Raw genomic sequence first — 25,520 nt, forward strand, 5'->3', positions numbered from 1 at the left:
ATATCTTACCTGTCGCAGTATAGACTTAACACATGGCAGTGGAAGACCTTCATAATTGGATTTAATGATCCACTTAAGCAGCTGATGTCCAAGAACCTCCAATACCATGCAGACATCTAGAGGGGTTAAGGAAAAACAAACAAAAATCCCTATACCCGCATTTATTATAAAAACCCCAACCCCAAGCCTCAGCAGCTGGATAACCTTTTATATTATACATTTTTTATTTCATTCTGGAAAAGATACGAACACCATTTACACCGGATATCTTGAAGTCATCAATGAGTTGTACGATCATCTCTCTTTTAGGGTCACTTGGGTCACTGTCCCTAACCTAAAAAAAAATAAGCATCACTTACTGTTGTATCAAAAGTAAAGAGTTGGAAATGTAAAAGAGTTGAAAATTATATCCCTTACCGTCTAGTAAATATTGAAGTATATTATTGGTACTTACACATTTTAGCAGCTTTATCTCATCTATGGCTGTTTCTGTGTAATGCACTGCACTTTTCACAACTTTAAGTGCTCCAAAACGCTTCCTCCTGCAATGAAAAAAAACCCAAAAAAACATATATGAAGTCAAATGTTAACTCAAATATGCCTTAAAGTGCTTCTTATTGAATAGTTAGCACATTAAAGGATTAACTTTTAGACAAAAAAAAAAATCTAATTTACCTATTAGTTTCTCAGCTTTAAACCCTGCGTATCTGCTGTTTTAACAGCACCATCAGGTAGCTCTGAGGATATTGATATTTAGATGCTTGCCTGATTTCAATGCAAAACTGCTTTATATGGGCAAAGAAATTGGTTTCCACAGCTTTGCTAAAGAAATGTTGTTATAAACAGTGGTAACTATACCTCCCAACTTTTTGACATGGGAACGAGGGACACCTATTAGCAAAAGTAAGAAGTTAGAAATCAAATGAAAAATATGAAAGATTTCATATACATTATATTGTCAAAAGTATTGGAACACAGGTGAACCCTAATGACATCCCAGTATTAACACGTAGAGTTATATTGGATTGGCCCATAGAGTTTTATAACTTTTTAAACTCTTCTGGGAAAGCTGTCCACAAGGTTTAGGAGTGTGTCTATGGGAATGTTTAACCATTCTTCCAAAAGCGCATTTGTGGGGCCAGACACTGATGGTGGATCGGAAGGCCTGGCTTGCAGTCTCCGCTCTAATTCATCCCAAAGGTGTTCTGTCGGGTTAAGGTGAGGATTCTGTGCAGGTCACTCAAGTTCCTCCACCCCAAACTCACCCATTCATGTCTTTATGGACCTTGCTTTGTGCACTGGTGTGCAGTCATGTTGGAACAGGAAGGGGCCATCTCCAAACTGTTCCCACAAAGCTGGGAGCATGAAATTGTCCAAAATGTCTTGGTTTGTCTTGGTAGTTCCCTTTACTGGAAGTAAGGGGCCAAGTCCAACCCCTGATAAACAACCCCACACCATAATCCCCTCTCCACCAAATGATTTGGACCAGTGCACAAAGAAAGGTCCATAAAGACATGGATGAGCAAGTTTGGGGTGGATTGGCTCATATTGATGAAGACAACCAGCAGTGCAGGATAACAGCAATATAAGCCTTAAGTGTTATTAAATCGGGGTGTCAAACTCAATTTCATTGTGGGCCACATCAGTAGTATGGTTGCCCTCAAAGGGCCGACTGTATTTGGCGTGCACTACATACAGAGTTCAGTAGTGTGCTACCTACAGAGTTCAGGAGTGCATTATATACAGAGTGCAGGACAAGGGGTGCACTATATACAAAGTGCAGTGACAGAGTTGCCCTGTGCAGAGTTCAGGGGTGTGCTAGATACAGAGTGCAGAGTTCAAGACTGTGTTACGTATAGAATGCAGAGTACGGGGGTGTGCTATGTTCAGAGTGCAGGGATTAGGGTGCACTATCTACAGAGTGCAGGGTTCAGGAATACGTTACGTACAGAGTGCAGAGTTCGGGGGTGCTCTAGGTACAGAGTACAGGGATCAGGAGTGCATTATGTGCAGAGTTCAGGGATGCACTATGTACCGAGTGCAGGGTTTATGGGTACACTACGTACAGAGTGCAGGGTTCAGGAGCAGGGGTGAACTGACCATCAGGCACTGTCTGAGGGCCCGTTTGTCAGTAGGAGGACCCATGACAGCTTCCAATCTACCCATCAATCACAGCTAGCTGACGGGTAGATCGGGTCCCGAATCTCTGCTCTCTGCTAAGAGACTGCAGTGTAAACAGACCTCTTGTGATGCGCTCATCCCCACCGACACCTCCTTCCTTCCGATCCACCCCAGGTGCTTGTATTTGTGATCACCTCGGACTGACGAGAAGAGAGGAGGGGCTGGCAGGAAGAAGCGCATCATGAGAGGTCTGTTTACAGCCCCTTCCCGTGCTACTTTGCATCTAGGAAGGAAAGTGCAGCAGTCTGTATGCTGGCCTGTGTTCCTCTATGTGCCCAGCGTCCTGCTCTGTGCCCCCATGCCCTATAGTCTGCCCATACCCTGCTCTGTGCCCCATGCCCTGATATCTGTCCCATGCCCTGCCCTGCTGTTTGCCCCCATGCCCCACTGTCTGCCCCCATGCCTCACTCTTTGACCCCATGCTCTGATATGTGCCCCATGCTTTTCTCTGTGTCCCCATGCCTTGATACCTGCTCCATGCCCTGCTCTGTGCCCCCATGCTCTGATGTGTGCCCCCATGCCTTGATGTCTGCCCCATACCCTGCTCGGTGCACCATGCCCAGTTGCCTTGCCCCATGCCCTGTTGTGTGTCCTGTGATGTGTCCCATGACCTACTGTGTGCCCCGTGATATGCCCTACTTTGTGCCCCATGATGTGTCCTACTGTATATAGAAAATAATTCAATGCGGATGGGCGCACTCCAATAACGATTTCTTTATTGGTTAAAAACCACACAGCAAAAGATTAAAGCAACATCTGACATGTTTCACACCGTAACTAATGGTGCTTACTCATAACTGTCTCTTTAGGAAATAGACAGGAATTTATATGCACATGCCAATACAATTTTTACAGAGTAAACAAGGTGGGCTTAATTGCATACTTGAAGAACTGGTGAATTATTGGATACTCACTACACATGGAAGCTCGACTCTGATTAAATCAGTATTAGATCTGCCGAGGCCCATGTCTCACATGATGTTGCCACTTTAATGGGACTTTAAATTATAAGGCCCAAATTGCTACTACAATATGTATGCATTTCATGTTTTTTTAAATTTACAATCTATGTTTTTATCCATCTAAAAACATAGATAGGAAGTAAAAACATCAAAAAAGGCAACAGTGTCCTATTGTGTGCCCCATGCCCTACTATGTGCCCCACTGTGTGCCCAGTTCCCTCCTGCAGTGCCCCATAATGTGCTCTGCTGTGTGCAACATATTATGCCATATATGTGCCCTCTTGCCCCATGTAATATCCCCTGCTGTGTCCCATTATGTGCCCTCTTGCCCCCATGTAATATGCCCCATAATGTGCTCTGCTGTGCCCCATAATGTGCCCTCATGCCCCTATGTAATATACTCTGCTGTACGCCATAATGTGCCCCCCTTCCCCATGTAATGTTCTCTGCTGTGACCCATAATGTGCCCTGCTGGCCCCCGTAATGTGCTCTGCCATGCCCCATAACGTGCCCCTCTGGCTTCCCCCCATGTAATGTGCCCTATATGTTCCCTGCTGCCCCCCAACCTGTAATGTGCCCTGGTGTGCCCCATAATATGCATTGCTGCTCCCCATGTAGTGTGCCCTCCTGCCCTCCACACACACATATTGTGCCCTCCTGACCCCCTGTGCTCTGACCTGCTGACTTCTATACTTTGCTATGGTTCCCCCATGCTCTGCCCTGCTGCCTCTGTGTACTGTGCTTGCTTGACATCCAATGCTCTGCCCTGATGCCCCCTGTGCACTGTTTATCTCAGGTTAGACCCAGAATTGAGGAGTCCACGCAGTGCAAGCAGGGGTGGAGCTTGAGTGTGGGAGGGGACACAGGGGGCCCCATAATTATCTGATGCCCGGGGGGGCCCCATGAGTTGTCAGTCTGTCCTTGTTCAGGAGTGCGTTACATACAGAGTGCAGAGTTTGGTGGATGTGCTATGTACAAAGTGTAGGGTTCAGGAGTGCGTTATGTACAGAGTGCAGAGTTTGGGGGTGTGCTATGTACAGAGTTTAGGGGTGAGCTATGTACAGAGTGCAGGGTTCAGGAGTGCATTACATACAGAGTGCAAAGTTCAGGGGTGTGCTGTGTACAGAATGCAGGGTTTAGGTGGTGCGAAGGCCTTGTGTTTGACATATGTGTATTAAACCCTAAAGCAAACATTCATTATGTTGAAGCTTATCAATTCTGCATATGTTTAATATTTTTAGGTTTTCTTTCCTTTTTCTTTTTCCTGATGAGCTGGTTGGACTTTGAATTCAATTTGTTTGTGTATTTTTTTTTTTAACAGTAAAGTTTTTTATTTCGAAAACAAAAGGAATAGGTACAGAAAGGGCATTGACAGAACAGTAAAATACATTTTTACAGGATGACAATAGTTATAAAGCTACATTAAATACAAGCTTAGGCAGTATAGTCAGGACGTTCACAGCGATATAAAAGTTGTAGTCAAGTATATATCACCGTAGGCAGAAAGTGTACAGAGGATATGGCAAGTTATCCATCTTCTAGGGCATTCTCAGCTTCCCTGTCCTGGGGGGGAAGGGGGGCGGCAAAGAGGGGGAGCAGAGAGGGCATGGTTGAGGGAGGAAAGGATGAATGGGGGGGTTGAATGGTGGGGGAGGGAGAGGAAAAAGGGGCAGGAACAGAAGGGGGGGACCAGGGCCAGGCATTGGTATATCAGAGACATTCTAATTAAGCACTATACAGCTGCAATGTTGTCGCCACATGCATCTACCCAGGTCGACCAAATTTTTGTAGGACAATTCAACTCTCATACGTGATTTTGTAAAGTGGTAGCACTCTGTTAACTGTAGTTTCCCAGGAGGATCTAGTTGGGACCTCCTCTCCCCTCCATCGCAAAAGGATCTCTCTTCTGGCATAAAATAGTATAAAGGTTATACACAATTTGGTGTACCTGTCACCCTCCACATCCCCCAGGTAACTAAGAAGGAAGAGAAGGGGGTCAAGTGTTATATCAACTCTACAGATCCTCTCCAAGACCCTCGCTACCTCCCGCCAGTATGGGCAGATCTTAGGGCAGGTCCAGACCATATGGAGGAAGGAGCCCTGTTCCTGTTTGCATCTCGTGCACATTGGGCTTAGAGAGTAGATGTTGGCAAGTTGCTGCGAAGTGTAGTATGCCCTGTGCAGAAACTTTAATTGTATGAAGCGGTCTCTGGACGCAATCATGGATGGGATGTATGAGGCGACTAGGTCTTTCCATATCTCCTCGTTAAGGTCAGGGATGTCCGTCTGCCACTTGGTAAAGGGAGGAGAGGGGCCTTCCCATGACCCCCGAGATAAGAAGTCTTTCTATTGAGTCTGATCAAGGATGATCGTCTCTGGGAATTGTGAACTGAGGGCATGTTTGAGTTGCCAGTACCTAAACAGGAAGGATTGGGGTAGATGGTACGTCTGTTTTAGAGCCTGAAACATCGCAGTTTTCTCATTTGGCATAACATGTTTAAGGTTCACAATGCCATATTTGGCTCAAGCTGCTTGATCAGGGATCGAGTTCAAATGAGGGAGGAGTGGGTTACTCCAGAGTGGGGTGTGAAGGGAGAATGTGTGAGGTTTGAGTCCTGAGGCCCTGGAACTCTGCCAGACACGTATAGTGGTCTTCATAGGTTCAGTTACCCGGGGGTGCGCTCTACAGTCCCTAAAAACCAGGTTGGACAGGGCTGCGTAGGACCCGAGGACCGCGGCTTCAAGGGTAACTGCGGGATTCTGCTTGTGTTGGGAAAACCACCATCGGACTGTTACCAGTACAGCCGCCCAATAATACGCAAGGAAGTACGGGAGAGCTAAGCCCCCACCAGATAAAGGAAGATAAAGGGAGCGACGGGCCACCCGGGGAGGGCGACCCGCCCAGATGAAGGTGGTTATTATACTATCCAGTCATCAGAAAAAGGAACGGGGGACAGGGGTGGGTGTCTGTCTAAAGAAGTATAGGAACTTGGGAAAGTATATTTTAATTAAGTTCCCTCTACCTACAGGTGTGAGGGGAAGGTTGCGCCAGGTGACGCAGTTTTTCGCCAGCTGCTCGAGCACCGGGAGAAGATTTCTGGAAAGGTACCCTCCCAATGTGGGCCCCACCTTCACCCCCAAATACGTAATGGTGTGTGGGAGTCAGTTTGGGGTACAAACGGATGGAGTGGGAACAGGACTGATTTGTCCCAGTTAATGCAGATACCCGAGTATTGGGCAAATGTTTTATATTGTGCCAGGGCTGAGCTAACTGAAGTGGAGGTATCCGCCAGGTACTAGAGGGAATCGTCTGCATATGATAATTTTTCTTCCAGGGGGCCTACCCTTATACCCTTAATTTCAGGGTCCTTCCTAATATGGGCAGCCAAGGGTTCCAGGGCTAGGGCAAAAAGGGATGGGGATAATGGGCATTCCTGACGGGTCTCCTGTTCCAGGAGAAAGGGATCCGATAGAGTTCTGTTGGTACGTATGCAGGCTCTGGGGTGTGCATACAACATTTGCAACCACGTCAGGAATTGAGGGCCAAATCTAGAGAGGACCGTCCATAGGTAGCCCCACTCGACCGAGTTGAAGGCCTTCTCAGCGTCGAGTGAGACCACCACCCCCGGGCTATCCGGATCTGCATTTGCGATGTGGGTGTGTAACCGACGAATGTTGATGTCAGTACCGCGGCCTGGCATAAATCCGGTCTGATCAGGATGGACCAGGGCCGTGATAACCGTATTGACGGTTCGCGAGGATTTTTGCAAATATTTTGGCATCAACATTTAGGAGAGAAATGGGGTGGTATGAGGAACATAATGAGGGATCCTTACCCGGCTTGGGGATAACTACTATGACTGCGTCGCTCATCGAGTCTGAGAGAGCTCCAGACTGTGAGGCCTGGGTGAGGGTCCTTAACAGTTTTGGGGCTAGGTCCTCTATATAGGTCTTGTAGAATTCCACTGGGAACCCATCAGGGCCCGGTGTCTTGTTTGTCTGCATCATTTTCAGGGCGGTCTGTATCTCCTCTTTCTTTATAGGGGCATCAAGCTTGTTGGCGGCGGTGGCAGTAAGGACCGGTATGTCAATTTCATCAAGGTAGTTGTCTAGGTCCATCTGGTCGTAGGCCACCCTGGAAGTGTAGAGATGTTGGTAGTAGTTGGCAAAGCATTGGTTGATGTCTTGGGGGGTGGAGAGGAGATCCCCATCCTGGCCCTGTATTTGTGCAATGGTCGTTATCCCGGATTGTTCCCGTGACAGCCACGCAAGAAGGCGTCCTGTCTTGTCTCCTTGCTCAAAAAACAGCTGGGATTGATGAAGGAGCTTCTTCTGCGTGAGGGACATGCGCAGAAGGAGAACTTGCTGTGTCAGAGACTGGAGTTGGGCATAGTGTGTGGGGTCTCGGGACCTAACGTAGAGGGCCTCTTGTACAGATGCCTCTCTCTCCACCCTTTCGAGATCTACTCTACAGTCCTTCCTCACAGCAGCAATGATGGACTGGTATTGTCTCCTTGAGGAGACCTTAAAGGCATGCCATGTGAAGTTGTCCCCCGCGGTTCCGGAGTTCTCGGCCCAGAACAGTCTTAGCGTGTCTTGGAATTTGGGGTCTACGTCCTTGTCTGACACCCAGAATCTGGAGAGTCTCCAGAGTCTATCAGAGGGGGTCGTGGTCAGCTCCAGGGATAACAGTAGTGGGGCATGATCTGATATCCCTCTGGGAAGGATATCAATGTTCCGGACTCTGGGGAGGACAGGGGCCGCCACGTACGCCAGGTCAATTCTGGAGAAGGATTTGTGAGTCGCTGAGTGGCAGGTAAAGACCCTGGAGTGAGGATGTCTCTACCTCCACACATCCGTGAGGCCGTAGGTTGTGGCCCATGCAGCCAGCCCTGGACGGGTCGCGACCGCCGCGGCACACCTGTCCCTATCAGAGTCCGGAACAAGATTAAAGTCACTCATGAGTTTGACATTATCAGGCAGAAACAGTGCTAGCTTGGCTGTAAGAAGGTTTAGAAGTTTGATGGAAGCAGGGGGTGGCAGGTACAGGCCCACCAAAACCCAAGGGATATTGTGGATCAGTGCATGGATCAGCACAAATCTGCCATCGGGGTCAAGCGCTAAGTCTAGGAGTTTAAACTGTAGCATTTTTGAAACTAAGATGCTGAAACCTCTGGCAAAATTAGAGTAGGTAGAGTGGTAGTAATGTCCCACCCATGGTTTCTTGAGGCTCAGAGTCCTGCTTCCTACCAGGTGCGTCTCCTGTACCACACATATGTGGGGGCTGTATTTTTTAATGAACTGAAAGACCAGGGATCGTTTGATCGAAGAGTTTAGGCCCCTTGTGTTCCAGGAGAGGACGTAAGTGTAGCCATCAAGGTGTCTTAACAAAGTAAAAAGGATTAGCAGTAATTATTAGACCCAGTGCCCCCCCCGCACAGCTATAGCAGAGCTGGAGAGAGGGCCAGGTGGTCCCAACAGTAGTACAAATGTAGCCATCAATAATATGTCTGTCAAGCAACATAAGTTCATTAACTGAGAGTCGGGAACATGGCTCAACTTTACCAAACTACCCCCCACCCCACAGTCCCCCTGTCCCCGGAGGAGGGTTCGTGTCCCGTAACTAATGTCAGCCCGAAGGCTGAACATGGAGGCAGTGAGCAAGAGGCAACAGGCCTCCTTTTAACAAACCAGTCAAAAGTATTGAAGGAATCCTTTGCAGGATAGTCTGTGTGGATCTCCCGGGAATCCGGGGGCACATTTCTTGAATCCAAGGGCCATTTAACTGCCCGTGTCTGGGCAGGTTTGGTTTCAAAAGGGGGGAAGAAGTTCACAGGGGGTATCCACAAGGGCGGCTGCGTTTACTGAAAATAAAAGTTGTGCAGCGGCACTCCTGGTGCGCCTCTGAGAGCCAGCATACTGTGGGCCCGCTCAATGGAAAAATATGGCGAGAAGCGTGCCCTCGGAAGCAGGGTGGGGAGGAGCTGCTCCATGAAGGTGACCGGGTCTGAGCCCTCCGCACCCTCCGGGAGGCCGAGGACCTGTAAATTGTTCCGGCGATTCCAGTTCTCGGCGCCCTCTGCCCTGACTTTCAGGGCCCTCACCTTGGATTTCAGGATTTGCAGATGATGTTCCCATTGTACATTCTCTGTGCCAGAGATGTGCCGCTCTGCCTCCGTCTCCCACTCCCTAAATTTGTCTATGTCGCGGTGGATTTGGGCTGTCTCCGCCTTGCACATGGTCGATCTTGACCGTGAGTGCAGACTGGCAGTCAGTGATCGCCTGCATTAGGGCATCAAAAGCCGGCGACCCAGCCTGGATTGCGCCATCTGAGGAAGATGCGGTTTGGGTCTCCAGGTGGCAGGATAGTGGGGGTGAAGGCCCAGGCTTAGGCGGCGTGTGGGTAGCCTCCACGGTGCGTCTCCTCTGCGACCCCTTGTTGCTTTTTCTCATCCCCCCAGTGTCTGAGGGGGCTCTGGCGGGGTGTTTGGAGCACTGTTAGGTGAAGTCCACACCAGGATCAGGCAAGGATTCAGATCCGGAGCGGGAGCTCAGCAATCAAGCGTCCGCTCCAAACGCCATCTTGGCCACACCCCCAATTTGTTTGTGTATTTAATTCTACTAGTCCATATAACACTCCTCTCCAACCCCCCCACCCTCCTCCAGATTAACAATGCTGTCTGCTGTGCCCTTGTACTCCTTCATCCAGAATGGAGGCACACTAATACAGGAGGTGAAACAAAACCAAAGAAAATTCCCAGCTCTACTTACCGACCAGTCTGCACCAACCGAATTAGCCTGTAACAGTATGCATTAATACAGGGGTTTAGTTTGCACTCATGTGCAAATGCATGCGTAAGCTGCAGAGCCTCTTCATGGCACCCCAGTATTATCAGCATTATAATAGATAGGCAGAGAGCAGGTGAGTCTGGAGGAAGCCCACATCTCCTTAAAGGTACAGGGACACATTGGACACCCAGCATATAGCACAATGGCAGCGTATGTGTCCAGTGCATCCCCTCACCAGTATTTCAACAGTGTAGCATGACCACGCAATTGTCATTCAAAGTGCGACAGTGCTGAAAGCTCAAAATTGGTCTGGGCAGGAAGGTGTAGAAGTGCCCGGTATTGAAGTGGTTAATTATATCCTGCCAATGGATCACATACAACATATGTATTAGATTAGCCGGTGCACCACTACACTGGGGACATAAAGGGGATTCCCTGCGTTTCTACTTAGTTTTTCGGGTGTATAGTATGATCTCTATGTGTAATAAAAAGTTGTGTTAATTTTTCAGTAGCTGACTGTTGTACGACCGAGCGTCTGATTTTTGTCAAAAGCGAGTGTGCAGGATTTTGTCTAGCATACTAATATCTGCAAATTGTCGTTTGAGTATAAAGAGGAAGTTAATTTCTCAAGTGCCACCGTTTGGGCCCCTTCTGCTAACTTCATGTTAGTAGAAGTCTGGTGAGCGTTGCTTCGCAATTTTCAGATTATACAAAACAAATGATGTTCTCTGCTGTGCCCCAATGCAATATGTAATATACTCTGCTGTACCCCATAATGTGCCCTCGTAAGACGAGCTGTCTGCGGATTTTCAGATCGTTAGTACAGTGCTTTCAACAGCCAATTTGACTTTTTCATCAGACAAAAGCTGGATGTGCAGTCTACAAAATTTTTGTCGGATGTGAACTCAACATCTGATTTTCGGATGGTCAGTACAGAAATCGTCACACAAAAGTCGAAAGTACAAACACGCATAATTGGAATCACAGAACGAGCCGGAAGAGTTCGGTCTTGTAAGCTACCGTTCTCAATCTAGAATTAACATTCATGACGGGGCAATTGATGAAATCTCAAAATGCAGCGCACATTCTCATCTTCTTTAATAGGATAATAATGAAGCTGCTTTGCTGGTGATACTGATGTAGTTATGCCAAACGTATTTTAAAAGGAATTTGTTTTGTACGATCTGAAAATCGCGAATTAATGCTTACAAAACTTCTACTAACGTGAAATTAGCAGAAGGGGCCCAAAGGGGGGCGCCTGAGAAATTAATTTCCTCTTTATACTCTCATAGTAAGTCACTACATTCGTGTTTGTCAAAATGAAAATGTGCGGCTAGTTAGTATGCTAGACAAAATCCTGCACACGCGCTTTTGACAAAAATAAGATACCTGTTCGTACAACACTCAAACCATGTGTACGAGGCCTTAAGCCTTGTACACACGGTCAGATTATTGGACACATTTTTTTGTTGGATGCTAGTCTCAAATCGAAAGTGAAGAGGGTTCTCACCATCAGATTTGTATGTGTTCTTTCGTTTCTGAGCATGCCTAGTCTTGCTCTTCAGATTTTTTTTTTTGGCAGAAAACCGTACTAATGAAAAGGAAATCTGACATTTTGGTCACAGCAGACAAAAATTTTGGAGACTGCACATCCAGTTTTTGTCTGCCGAAAATTCGTAATCAGCTGTCAAAGGCAGCATAATATCAAAAAATTGGCAGATCGGTCAACGGACGAATGTATCTACGGGCCTTAAGACCCCATACACACGATTAGATTTTCTGCAGATTTTTGTCCTCAGATTTACCAAAACCATGTAGTACAGGGGCCTGCCAGATTGCATCCAAACTGAAAAGCTAAAGCCTCGTACGCACGATCCAATTGTTGGCCAACCAAGCATCAGATTTTTGTCTTAAGGGTGTGTTTGGTGTGACGTTACCATTTAATGGCACTGAAAGCTACCATAAAGGTGGCCATACACTATACAATCTGATTGTACAATCTCCTTTAGATTTACCAAATTTATATAATAGCCAATCACTCTGTATCCAAACAGGCAGGCCCTTGCACTACATAATTGATGGCAGATCTAAATCAGATTGTACAATCAGATTGTATAGTGTTTGGCCACCTTTATACACCTAAAATTACTAGTTGTGCTTTCAGTGCCATTAGTGTTTAGAAGGATGATCTCTATTTGATTGCATTTCATTTAACCACTTAAGCCCCGGACCATTTTGCAACTAAAGGACTAGGACCCTTTTTGCGATTAGGCACTGCGTCGCTTTAACTGACAATTGCGCGGTCGTGCGACGTGGCTCCCAAACAAAATTGGCGTCCCATTTTTCCCACAAATAGAGCTTTCTTTTGGTGGTATTTGATCACCTCTGCGGTTTTTATTTTTTGCGCTATAAACAAAAATAGAGTGACAATTTTGAAAAAAATTCAATATTTTTTACTTTTTGCTATAATAAATATCCCCAAAAAATAAAACTTTTTTTTCCTCCTTCTTCTACATATTTTTTGTAAAAAAAAAAATCGCAATAAGCGTTTATTGATTGGTTTGCGCAAAAGTTATAGCGTGTACAAAATAGAGGATAGTTTTATGGCATTTTTATTAATATTTTTTTTTTTACAGGTAATGGTGGCAATCAGGGATTTTTTATTGCGACTGCGACATTATGGAGGACACGTCGGACAATTTTGACACATTTTTGGGACCATTGGCATTAATACAGCGATCAGTGCGATTAAAAATGCATTGATTACTGTAAAAATGTCACAGGCAGTGAAGGGGTTAACACTAGGGGGCAGTGTAGGGGTTAAGTGTGACCTAATGTGTGTTTAACTGTAGGGGGCGTGGCTTGGCGTGTGACGTCACTGATCGTCTTTCCCTAGGACAGGTAACAGACAATCAGTGAAAGGCTCACTAGGAAGCACGGGGAGAGGTTTGTTTACTCTTACCTCTCCCCGTTCTTCAGCTCTGTGACCCAATCGCGGGACCCACGGCTCTTAAAGGGAAACGTACCTGTACGTGTTTGTGTCCAGCCGTGCCATTCTGCCGATGTATATCAACGTGAGGCGGTCCTTAAGTGGTTAAAAAACGTGCAACTTTGAGTGGGTGGATGGACGAGGTAGGGTGTGTGCTAATGAAATCAGCTGGTCAACTCCTTCCTGTGTCATAACCTACAGTCTGTATGGATGTAAGACAGAAGCAATAGATACGTTTTGAATCATGGATGGAGGACAGTAAGGTACATGTCTGTAGACATCACCCGGTAAACACCTGAGAGACTCATCTGAACCCACCAAAACTGAGTTTTCTTTTCTCTGCATTACATTCTCATCGCCACCCACAATTCAATAATGAACATCAACATATTGTCTATCAATGAGAAAGGCCTGAATCATCCGGCCAACAGAGCATCCCTATGGAAAACGGCGCTAGAGCACGGTAGCGATATTCTATGTGTGCAAGAAACGCACTTCGCCCTAGATGCTACTCCCTACTGACAACACAAGAGCTTCCCACATATATATAAGTCATGTTATTCACAAAAACAAGGAGGAATGTTAATTGCTATTAGAGATACCCCAGAAGGAAGGTATATAATACTAATTTGTACCATGGACAACATTGCATATACTATAGCTACTACATATGCCCTGAAATTCAGACAAAAGACATTTCTTAAAAATACCCTGAAGGCAATCAAAGAAGTACAACATTAACAACTGCTATTTTGCGGAGAATTTAACTTAGTTCCAGACAACGATATAGACTCCTCATCTGGACCTAAAAGACTCACATCACCACTTACTACTTTTCTTGCAGCGACTTATATGATGTCTGGAGGTGTTGCCACATGACAGAGAGGGACTACACGTACCTTTCCCTGCATCACAACACATATTCTCGCATCGACCTGTTTGTCTCTGATAAGTGGTTATTGCAGAATATTTATGATTCCTGAATCTACACCATCACCTGGTCAGACCACGCACCTGTTAGTATAAAAATAACCAGCAAAACTACCAAACCCAACTCATATATCTGTCATATGCCTGTCTTCAACAACCAACCAATGTCAAATATCTTGTCCCGAAAACTGACAGAATTCTTCCTTGATAACACCGGCAGTCCTGTGGAATGCCCATAAATTCTTCATGAGAGAATTCTTTATACAGCTTGGATCCAAAACGAAAAAGAATAAAATGCAGTTGTTGGACGAATTAAACCCATCACCTTCACTTCACTTCATTCCCAAATTTTCAAACTACGTCATGAGCTTCGCTCAGTACTACTTGAGGGTTATGAACTAAATCTTAGAAAACAAACTAAAGGCCAAATCTTATAGTACTAATAATAAAGCAAGGAAAGATATGCCCACCGTATCAAGGGGCAAAGATTAAAAACCAGAATATCACATTTACTCTACCCTACTGCCCAAAATAAAATTATAAATCCACAAGCCATAGCCGATGCCTTTAGCTCCTATTACAGCGACCTGTACAATCTTAAAACGGACAGCCGTACACATCAACCCACTCAGGCAGAAATTCCATCATTCCTCAGCCATATTAACCTTCTCTCACTAACAACAGATCAATTATTGAGTTTAAATACTCCATTCCCAGAAACTGAAATACAATCAGCAATTAAAAGCCTACCTAATTCCAAATCCCCTGGCCCAGACGGAATTACTGAGGAATACTTCAAAGCATTTAATACTACACTAACCCCGCATCTATGCAAACGATTCAATCACGCTGCATCCTCCTCCTTCTTTCCTAATGAAATGCTATCTGCACTTGTGATCACTCTACCTAAACCTGATAAAGAACCAAATACTCCCCAAAACTTCTGCCGCATTTCACTATTGAACATAGATCTCAAATTATAAGCCAAACTACTAGCAAACAGACAAATAAATATCCTCCGATTTATAATTTACAACGACCAAACAGGATTCACCAAAGGCCGTCAGACCTCTGATGCTACCAGAAGGCTGATCAACCTTATCCACCACTCCTATTCCATGGGAATGCCTTCTTTGCTTCTATCCTTAGATGCAGAGAAAGCGTTCGATATTGCAGCCAGAGAGAACTTCGTGTCAACATCTGAAGGAAGAAGAAGAAGAAGGCGGCGACGGCGACAGAAGACCGGGCCAACGCTAGTAAAAGAGCTATAAGAAGATAGTGGAAGCCTGGTAGAAGAACCAAAGAGCGGGACAAGACCCGCGAAGAGCGGGACAAGACCCCGAAGTCAGAAGAAGACCCCCGGATGGCGGCGATGTAGAAGAAAGCCGGGCTCCTCTGCTAGTAAAAGAGCAGAAGATAGCGTAGGAGTCCGGCGAGAAGACCCCCCAAGATGGAAGAAGAGAAGACCACCGGAGCTGTCTAATATATTATTTTAAAAACTTGTGGTGGTATTTTTTTATTTACACTTTTTTTCACCAGGTGAATGGGTAGGGGTACATTGTACCCCATACTCATTCACATAGGGTGGGGGGCCGGTATCTGGGGGCACCCTTATTAAAGGGGGCTCCCGGATTCTGATAAGCCCCCCGCCCGCTTGACTCCGACAACCAACGGCTAGGCTTGTCGGGAAAAGGCCCTTGTCCTCATCCTCATCCTGAGCCGTACCAGGCCACGTGCCCTCAACATGGGGACAAGCACCCCCCCATGTTGAGGGCACGTGTTCTGGTATGGCTCAGGAGGGAGGGGGCGTTTGCTCGTCCCCACCCCCTTTCCTGACTGGCAGGGCTGCCTGCTCGGATAAGGGTCTGCTATGGACTTTGGGGGAACCCCCATGCAGTTTTATCAGCGTAGGGCTTCCCCTTTAAATCCATACCAGGTGATGGGGCCAGCAAGGTGTCAATCTCGCCGATGGAGGCGACAGCATTTATTTCCTGCGCTAGTACCGGCTACCTGGAGACACGTTCAAAATGAATGGACTTTTCTCTGTGTGTGGGAAAGTCTGTTCATTTCAAAAAAATTAAATATAGTGTAGTGCTAATATAAAAGCATATAATTATATATGTGTATAATGTGACTAAATATATAAGATACCAATGAAGACTAGTTGTGTAAACATACAGTTAAGGGGAAAACACTGCGCTACGATTTAGTATATGTAGAAAAAGGCCACAACAGCCAAAAACAGCAGCCAACACCAAAAACAAACAAAGTTCAACAAACAAAATAATAAAAACAGTGTAGCGCTTCAATGATAAATGTGGTCAGCATAGATTATAAAAATAAAGACAAAGATCATATGAATATGAATGCCTAAAGGAAAGTCCAACATTGGCCGCACATTCCACTATGTAGCAGGCATGAGGGTAACCGAACCGTCACAGAGGAGGGAAGTTGGACTAGGCGAGTGTATTCATGTAAATCTGCTTGACTGTAAACATCAGGAAAAAGTGGATCAAATACTTCTTACCGACTCAGTTGGACTCATACAGTCATATGACAGTTGAGTCTAGAAGGCTTTAGGTCACAGTCTGGGACCAAGGAGTACAAAGAGGGAGGTCTGTTGAGCTGATGGATGAGCTCCAAACGATTGTAGGCCCTATGATGGATCCTTTCAAATGGAACTTCAAGGTTGTTTGTAGTCAAGCTCAGACGTGGCCCGTTGTACTGATGCTCCAATCTCACCCCAATGGGGAGGGAGATGCTGTAGAGGTTTAAGCCGGAGAAACGGGAAAAAGGAAAAAAGAAAAAAGGCTCCACATGGTGTAGGTCAGACGGTATAAAAAATGTTGGTTTATTGAAGTCAAAAAATAATTAATGACTTAGTGATCACATAAAAAGTCTAAAATAGAAATAAAAGCAATGTAGGGTGCCAACAGCTCGCCCAACGCGTTTCGACATATGTGTCTTCTACAGGGGCATGTTGGGGCCCACCACATTGCTAACAAATATATAAGGAGTCAGAGAGGGGTTCCGCCTACCAAAGGGCGGGGAATCCTATCTCGGACAACCTCTTAAAGATACAATGAACATTTGATCAAATCAGAAAAAACATGTTCAAACGCAATAAATCAATATAAATAGAATCTAAAAATGTCACTCCTACAAGCTATTAAATTGATTTAGTGACAAAAATATAAGAATAAGCCACCATGTTCACAAATAAATATCCCTAAATTAATCATATTATTCGTGGCCTCATCTAACATAAAAGTGCAAGAAAATCAAGTACACATAAAAGGCATACACAGAAATCGCATCAAGCACCAATGCAAAAAAATTTTTTTTGACATGCACCACCTATTCCACATAGACTACACTGCAACATCACCTAAAGTGACCTGTTTGCGTTTGTGTGGTGTAATAGATGGAACTGTGGGGGTCTGTATAATAATGTTCCTCATTGTGCAGTTTAGATGTCTCATGCTTATTTTACTAACCGTAGGTGGCCAAGAAAGTGTATATCCGTAACCATGGTGACAGTCCTAACGTGTTGATCTATTGTTTAAAATTCCGGTCACATGGTCAGAAGACGTGCAATGAAAGAGAGAAGGCGCAGCCAATCCCTCCATGCGTGTGTCACATGACTAGATGTGGGAGTGATAAAAGACACACTTATCCAATAGCAAGGGCGTGTGTATATGTACGTCATTATACAGAGATGTGAGGGAGGGAGGGAGACAACCCGCCATGGCGCCATCCCTCCCCTGTACGTGCTCCGCACTGCCAATCGCAGAGAGCCACGTCAGGAGCCACGTCACTCCCACATCTAGTCATGTGACACACGCATGGAGGGATTGGCTGCGCCTTCTCTCTTTCATTGCACGTCTTCTGACCATGTGACCGGAATTTTAAACAATAGATCAACACGTTAGGACTGTCACCATGGTTACGGATATACACTTTCTTGGCCACCTACGGTTAGTAAAATAAGCATGAGACATCTAAACTGCACAATGAGGAACATTATTATACAGACCCCCACAGTTCCATCTATTACACCACACAAACGCAAACAGGTCACTTTAGGTGATGTTGCAGTGTAGTCTATGTGGAATAGGTGGTGCATGTCAAAAAAAAATTTTTTGCATTGGTGCTTGATGCGATTTCTGTGTATGCCTTTTATGTGTACTTGATTTTCTTGCACTTTTATGTTAGATGAGGCCACGAATAATATGATTAATTTAGGGATATTTATTTGTGAACATGGTGGCTTATTCTTATATTTTTGTCACTAAATCAATTTAATAGCTTGTAGGAGTGACATTTTTAGATTCTATTTATATTGATTTATTGCGTTTGAACATGTTTTTTCTGATTTGATCAAATGTTCATTGTATCTTTAAGAGGTTGTCCGAGATAGGATTCCCCGCCCTTTGGTAGGCGGAACCCCTCTCTGACTCCTTATATATTTGTTAGCAATGTGGTGGGCCCCAACATGCCCCTGTAGAAGACACATATGTCGAAACGCGTTGGGCGAGCTGTTGGCACCCTACATTGCTTTTATTTCTATTTTAGACTTTTTATGTGATCACTAAGTCATTAATTATTTTTTGACTTCAATAAACCAACATTTTTTATACCGTCTGACCTACACCATGTGGAGCCTTTTTTCTTTTTTCCTTTTTCCCGTTTCTCCGGCTTAAACCTCTACAACATCTCCCTCCCCATTGGGGTGAGATTGGAGCATCAGTACAACGGGCCACGTCTGAGCTTGACTACAAACAACCTTGAAGTTCCATTTGAAAGGATCCATCATAGGGCCTACAATCGTTTGGAGCTCATCCATCAGCTCAACAGACCTCCCTCTTTGTACTCCTTGGTCCCAGACTGTGACCTAAAGCCTTCTAGACTCAACTGTCATATGACTGTATGAGTCCAACTGAGTCGGTAAGAAGTATTTGATCCACTTTTTCCTGATGTTTACAGTCAAGCAGATTTACATGAATACACTCGCCTAGTCCAACTTCCCTCCTCTGTGACGGTTCGGTTACCCTCATGCCTGCTACATAGTGGAATGTGCGGCCAATGTTGGACTTTCCTTTAGGCATTCATATTCATATGATCTTTGTCTTTATTTTTATAATCTATGCTGACCACATTTATCATTGAAGCGCTACACTGTTTTTATTATTTTAGTTGTGTAAACAGTCCACAGCGATATAACACAGGTGAATGAAAAAAAAATAAAAAATTGAATAATAATACAAAGTGCAGATGGAAAGTCCACAATTCACTGGGTATGCAAGTTCCATTCTAAAAGGAACAGAGCAATGCCCCAGTAGGCAGTCCGCATATAATATGCAATGAAAATGTATCGGTGGGGGTCTTCCTACAACCGAGGTGGAGACCGCATGGACCAACAGGAACAATAAACAAATGCTTGTCTGAAGTTGCATCAATAATGAAGAGAAGATGGATACTCTTACCAGAATGGTTGGACGCACATGTCATACGACAGTGAGTCAAACAAGCTTAGAATCCCGACTGGTCCCAATCAGGTACTGTACGTTGAATGAATCTTGGTGAGAAATCCACACTTTTCCGTCTCTGGGCTCCGTAAAGGTAGGTACTCCTAGTATGGAATACTCACTTATCCATCCCCGGACACAAGAGGGTCATACACTCAGAATTTGATTATATCCAGGATATGGTTTAGACAAGGCTCATCATGAAAAACAAAAAGAAAGAGGGGCTCCGGATGGTGCAGGTCAAAAACAAACCAGTAGGTTTACTAAGAAAGTCATATGATATAAATGACATAAAACATGGTGATCACAAAATGAAATAAAACAAATAAAAGCAATGTGGGGTACAAGTAATGCTGGTCTGATGCGTTTTGACACTAAGGGTCTTTAATGGGGGCATACTGTGACCCCTCACATTGCTACTCAATATATAGACTGGTAAATCTCAGATCCACCCACATTGGGGGGCGGAACAGGAAATGAGCAAAGAGATATATTATTCAATATCTTTGCACATAATAATCCTAAGACGTATTATTATAAAATACACTGAAACATACATCATATGAATATCATTCAAACAGGAATATGTCCCAAATAAATTAAATAAAAATGTATTATTTAAAAGGAAAAGCAATATATGCAAGTTGAAACAAGGTGTATAACTTTTATGCAAGTAACAAACAAACAAAAAAAAACTTTTATTTAACACCTATTTACTCACTATGACTATGTGCATCATCCGAAGAGATGTGAGCCTTCTGAGGATAGTGGTAGGATGGATCGTCCATCATCCCGCGGATCAAAGGGTCGCATCGTTCTATACCGGATGCATGTGGTAATAGTCTCAACTCCTCTGTCTCGGAGTCAAACAATATCACATCTGATTTCCGGAGTCACTGTGGTGTGTCTTCACACGACCAGGGGTGTCGCTGTAAATACGAACGCTCGCCGCTGGATGGATCATGTGACACCAGTAGCATGCGTCTTCCCTCATTGCCATAGCGTCAAGTAAGATGCCAGGAAACTACTTCCTCTGTCCGGATCACATGTGCACCACCAGGGAAACATGACAAGAGGCAGGCAACCTTATCGCAATAGAGGTAGAGGTAACTTCAATCGAGGTACGGGTAACCATTACGGTGATACGGGTAATTCATATTACTATGAACCCCCGAGAGGCCCTACAAGATTCTGGCGTGAGGATAGATTTGGTAATGGGAGGGACAACTATTCACATAGTACTCCTGTACGTGCCTACAACCGTCACACTGCCCCTGAGGACAAAGGTCCTTATATCTACCATGATCCCTACCCCTACATGACTCGAGAAGAAGAACAATTACCCAGAATTCCTTATAATTATAATCATCCAGGTCAATCCCAATATCAGGATTTTCACAGGCCCACCCCCAACCACTCAGGAAACATTAAAACCAAACAGGGTTCCAGAGGGGCGTGGCGCTTCCAATGGAAAAAGAAAGATAACCCAATAGGAGCAGGAATCTTCAATCTTAGTACAGTTACACTTTCAGAGGATGAAAAACACATTTTGGACAAGGGTCTAAAATTCGTTCCACCCAGAAAGTTAAATAAATTCAATACGTTCATAGATGTACAAAAAAAGATTCAATCAACGTACAGTACCTGATTGGGACCAGTCGGGATTCTAAGCTTGTTTGACTCACTGTCGTATGACATGTGCGTCCAACCATTCTGGTAAGATTATCCATCTTCTCTTCATTATTGATACAACTCCAGACAAGCATTTGTTTATTGTTCCTGTTGGTCTATGCGGTCTCCACCTCGGTTGTAGGAAGACCCCCACTGATACATTTTCATTGCATATGACTGCCTACTGGGTCATTGCTCTGTTCCTTTTAGCACATAACTTACATACCCAGTGAATTGTGGACTTTCCATCTGCACTTTGTATTATTATTCAATTATTTTTTTTCACTCACCTGTGTTATACCAGTCTTCATTGGTATCTTATATATTTAGTCACATTATACACAAATATAATAATATGCTGTTATATTAGCGCTTTTATGCTTTTATATTAGCGCTACACTATTTTTCATTTATTCAGTTCAGCTTTGTTTGTTTGAGTGTCAGCTGTATTTCATACTTTTTCACCTTTGTCTTAGCGTTCATTTCAAAAGTCCGACAGGCAGTCCGGCGGACAATTTTGAGTCAAAACTTCTTTCTAAGACTTTTGGAAAGAAAAAGTCTGCCGGAGCCCACACACGGGCGGATTGTCTGGCGGACTCTGGTCTGCCGGACCAAGTCCGCTGGATAGTCCGATCGTGTGTACGCTGCATTAGTGTCACTGTGTAATTGATAACACCATTATACTTATCCCAGTTATTTCTTTTATTTTTATTGTTATATTACTGAAATTCAATAAAAATCGATTGAAAAAAAAAAAGGTAGTGTCATACAATGTACGTGGCATGTGCTCCCCTAACAAACAGAATAGGCTATGGTTAGAATTGAGAAGACTGGGGGCGCAGGTGCTGTTCTTGCAGGAGACCCATTTCACTCACTCACAAAATTATCCACTCACTTATTTTCACCATGGTACCTGAGCAACTCCCCAAAACCTAAATCCACGGGTACGGCCATAGCTATTCACAAAAATTGCCAATTTCAACCCTCTGATCATAGAGTAGACCCTCAGTGACGTTATGTGTTCCTGAAGGGCACCATAATGGGACAAACATACACATTTGCTACACTATACGCCCCCTAATGCCCAACAACTCACATTTATCGACCAAGCCCTCTCCAAGCTGGCAGACTTTCGGGAGGGTAGACTATTCCTAGGAGGGGATTTCAATGTCAGCCCTGACCCCGTGTTAGATACCTTGGCGAATAGATCAACACACTCTCACACCTTCTTGTGCCAAAAGACCCTTCAGGGACATACCTTGGTGGACTGCTGGAGAGCACTACATGCCTTGGAGTGTGTCCACAAAGTGTACACTAGAATTGATCTATTACTGGTGGATCAGGGTACCCTTGAATTACTACTAGGAGAGACCATAGACCAGATCACGATTTCCGACCTTGCCTCGGTGACGCTCACACTCTCACTAACCCAAGCCCTGGCTAAAGCAAGGACCTAAACGAAAACTTGCTGGACGACCTGGGGGTGGTGGCAGGGGTACAGGAGACTTTGACACACTATATCCCAGAAAACGCCAATGGGGAGGTCAGTGATGGCATTCTATGGGAAGGCCACAAAGCAGAGGCAGGTAGAATTCCAGCACTGATCTCAGCCATAAATGGACGTCGGACCCAGAGGAGTTCCGACGCCTGAGTGAGCTAAGACAGCTTTTCCCTAAACTGCTAGACTGCAGAATAAGCCGCAAACTACGCTACATGGCCCATTACCATTTGAGCATGGCAATAAATGCGGCAGGCTATTGGCCCGAGCTCTCCGTAAAAAAAAAGACTGGCTGCACACGTGCATAAGCTATACTTCTCTACGGGAAAACCAGCGCAACACACATCAAAAATAGCCTCTATGTTCTGCGACTATTATGCAACCTGCAGATGTAGCTCTTAAAAAGTCCTGAATAACAAATTACCTCTCTTCAATAGGCCTCCCCACCCTATCCCCAGAACAAGCAACTGACTTAGAACACCCAATTACCACAGCTGAACTACTGGCCACTATTAAGTCCCTACCCACTGGCAAAAGCCCTGGGCCTGATGGTTTTACCAGGGCCTACTATCTAGAGTTCTTCGACAAACTACAGGCTCCTCTCTGTACCCTCCTCACTTCCCTAGCAACCAATAGACACCTCCCACAGGAGACTTTGTTGGCGTACATTACAGTGCTCCCGAAAGAGGGAAAGGATCCCACCCAACCGCAGAGTTATCACCCGATTTTCCTACTGAACATGGACCTTAAAATGTTTTCTAAAATTCTTGCCAACGCTTAAAACATTTATTACCTGAATTGATACAAGCAGAGCAAACGGGCTTTATATTTAGACGGAAAGCTAGAGACAACTCCAATAGAGCCCTCCAGCTTATCCACTGATACACGTGATTGTATGGACTGGGACTTCCTAAATGCTGTGCTTCAGTGTACTGGGCCCACATATGCTGTATTGGATTTTGGCACTTTACGTGTCTCCCACTGTCCAGGTTAAGGTGAATGGTGGCCTCTCCACAATGTTCCCTATCCGAAAGGGCACGAGACAGGGATACCTGCTCTCGCCCCTTCTGTATGCGCTGAACTTAGAACCACTACTGCAGGAGGTCAGAGCCAATCAAAACATCTGGGGGGTACAGGCGGGCTCCCTCAAGCACAAACTATCTGCTTGTGCAGAAGACATACTATTCCACGTAGTGAACCCCCATGTCTCGTTGCTGAACCTGATGGAAGAACCGACTGCCTATGGAGAGGTATCCAATTTTCGGATAAACTATACCAAGTCAGAGATCCTGCCGATCACTATGCATATGATACCAATACATTTACCAAAGTGCTACTTTATGGACCTGCGCAGCCTCTTTATTAAGTTTGTATGGGGCGGCAAGAAGCCACGTCTTGCTATGGCAATGCTACAATGATCTAAGCTAAAGGGGGGATTGGGCATACCCAACATATTTCAATACTACCAGGCGATTGCCCTTTTGAACTGGATGTTCCAAACACCCTTTCAAATTATGGGTTCCCCTGGAGAAAACGAAGGCAGGCCGGGATCTATCTTATGCACCCTGGGTCCCCGCAGAGGATAGAGGGCTCTCTGACTGGGTCTCCCCGTTGATAGTACACTCCCTGAAAATGTGGGACAGAATGAATGCACACTTAGCTCTGGCACTGCAGACATCTCCACTAACACCAGTGGGCGGGTACCCGTGGTTTCCTCCAGGGGAAAAGATAGCCTCACCTGGAACCTGAATGAGCCACGGGATTGTTAGTCTGGCAAGATTTGTGAAAGGGGGCTCATTGACGTCACTTTCCACCTTACGGGAATGATATGGTAGCTTCCCCTTTGACTTCTGGAGACACCACCAGTTAGAGACCTTCATAGCCAAATGCCACAGACAAGCACAGATCAGAACCACACTAATAGAATTTGAAAGTATGTGGGCAACTACAGATCCTCTGCCCTATATGATCTTGGCACTATATGGGATGCTAGAGACAGAAACGCCCAGCCCCAAACCCCTTTATGTTAATGAGTGGGAAAGGGGCCTCCAACTTGAATTCACAGAGGAACAGCTCCGCCACCTATACTACCTGACTCACTCGAGCTCAATAGATTCTAAGACCCAAGAAAACACCTACAAAATCCTATTGAGATGGTACAGGGTACCTACTACCCTGGCTAGAATTTTCCTCACTGCTTCCGACAGGTGCTGGAGGGGGTGTGGAATGAAAGGCACATTCCTCCACATTTGGTGGGAGTGCACTGTGCTAACGGCGTTTTGGCTTATGATTGAAAAACAAATTTCAGATAGCCTGGGCATAGATATCCTGGCTCTGCCAAAACATTTTCTGATTCAAATCCCCCCAATGCCCTTGTCTCGATAAAAACGAAATGCTCTCCCCCCCACCTCATCAATCCAGGAAAATGCCTTATACCAATACACTGGAAGAGCTTGCATATTCCAAGCAAGCAGGATTGGTTGGGGAAGGTGGGGGAGATCATGGAAGCAGAGAGTTGGCTTGCCACTTGTAGAGATACTCACAAGCATTTTGACCTTACATGGGCAGCCTGGAAAACCCACGTACATGATACAACTATGGCCCCATCTAGCTTAGATGTTGCACTACTTGATTTAGCAGATCCTTCCTTTGGGGGACTTGTCCAGGCAAACCATCCCTCAACAACTACAGGCTCTACTTAAAAGTGGACCCATTACATCAACAAATCAGGTTAGAACCATTTCACACGCTTTCTTCTCCTTCCCTAGCTTTCTTTTCCTACTATTCCTTTTCTCCCCTCTTTCTAGATTGTTATGTATTTTTTGCTGTGTTACAACCTCGGGATACCTAGTATCTACCTTTTGAGCTACTTGGAGGGTCACCAGGTTTCTGACCGACCCAGGTACTCCGAGTTCACTTATGATGTTTACATTATGAGAGCCATATATACAATGACTCTGGATCTACAGCTA

At 45.1% G+C, this 25,520-nt stretch overlaps 1 protein-coding gene across 1 annotated transcript in view; it reads right to left on the minus strand.

The window, feature by feature from the left end:
• The window catches only part of SRPK3 (SRSF protein kinase 3), a 188,301-nt gene that overhangs the window by 100,285 nt on the left and 62,496 nt on the right, over positions 1-25,520 (minus strand). The window contains exons 5-7 of the mRNA XM_077478981.1: positions 455-542; positions 247-334; positions 10-116 (exon numbers count right to left, since the gene is read on the minus strand). Of these exons, the coding sequence (XP_077335107.1) occupies positions 10-116; positions 247-334; positions 455-542 (283 nt within the window). The remainder of the gene's footprint in view (positions 1-9; positions 117-246; positions 335-454; positions 543-25,520) is intronic.

The sequence above is a fragment of the Lithobates pipiens genome, unplaced genomic scaffold, assembly GCF_037356315.1.
Source record: "Lithobates pipiens isolate NorthernLeopardFrog02 unplaced genomic scaffold, aLitPip1_a1.2 Scaffold_1, whole genome shotgun sequence".
In the NCBI taxonomy this organism is placed as follows: Eukaryota; Metazoa; Chordata; class Amphibia; order Anura; family Ranidae; genus Lithobates; species Lithobates pipiens.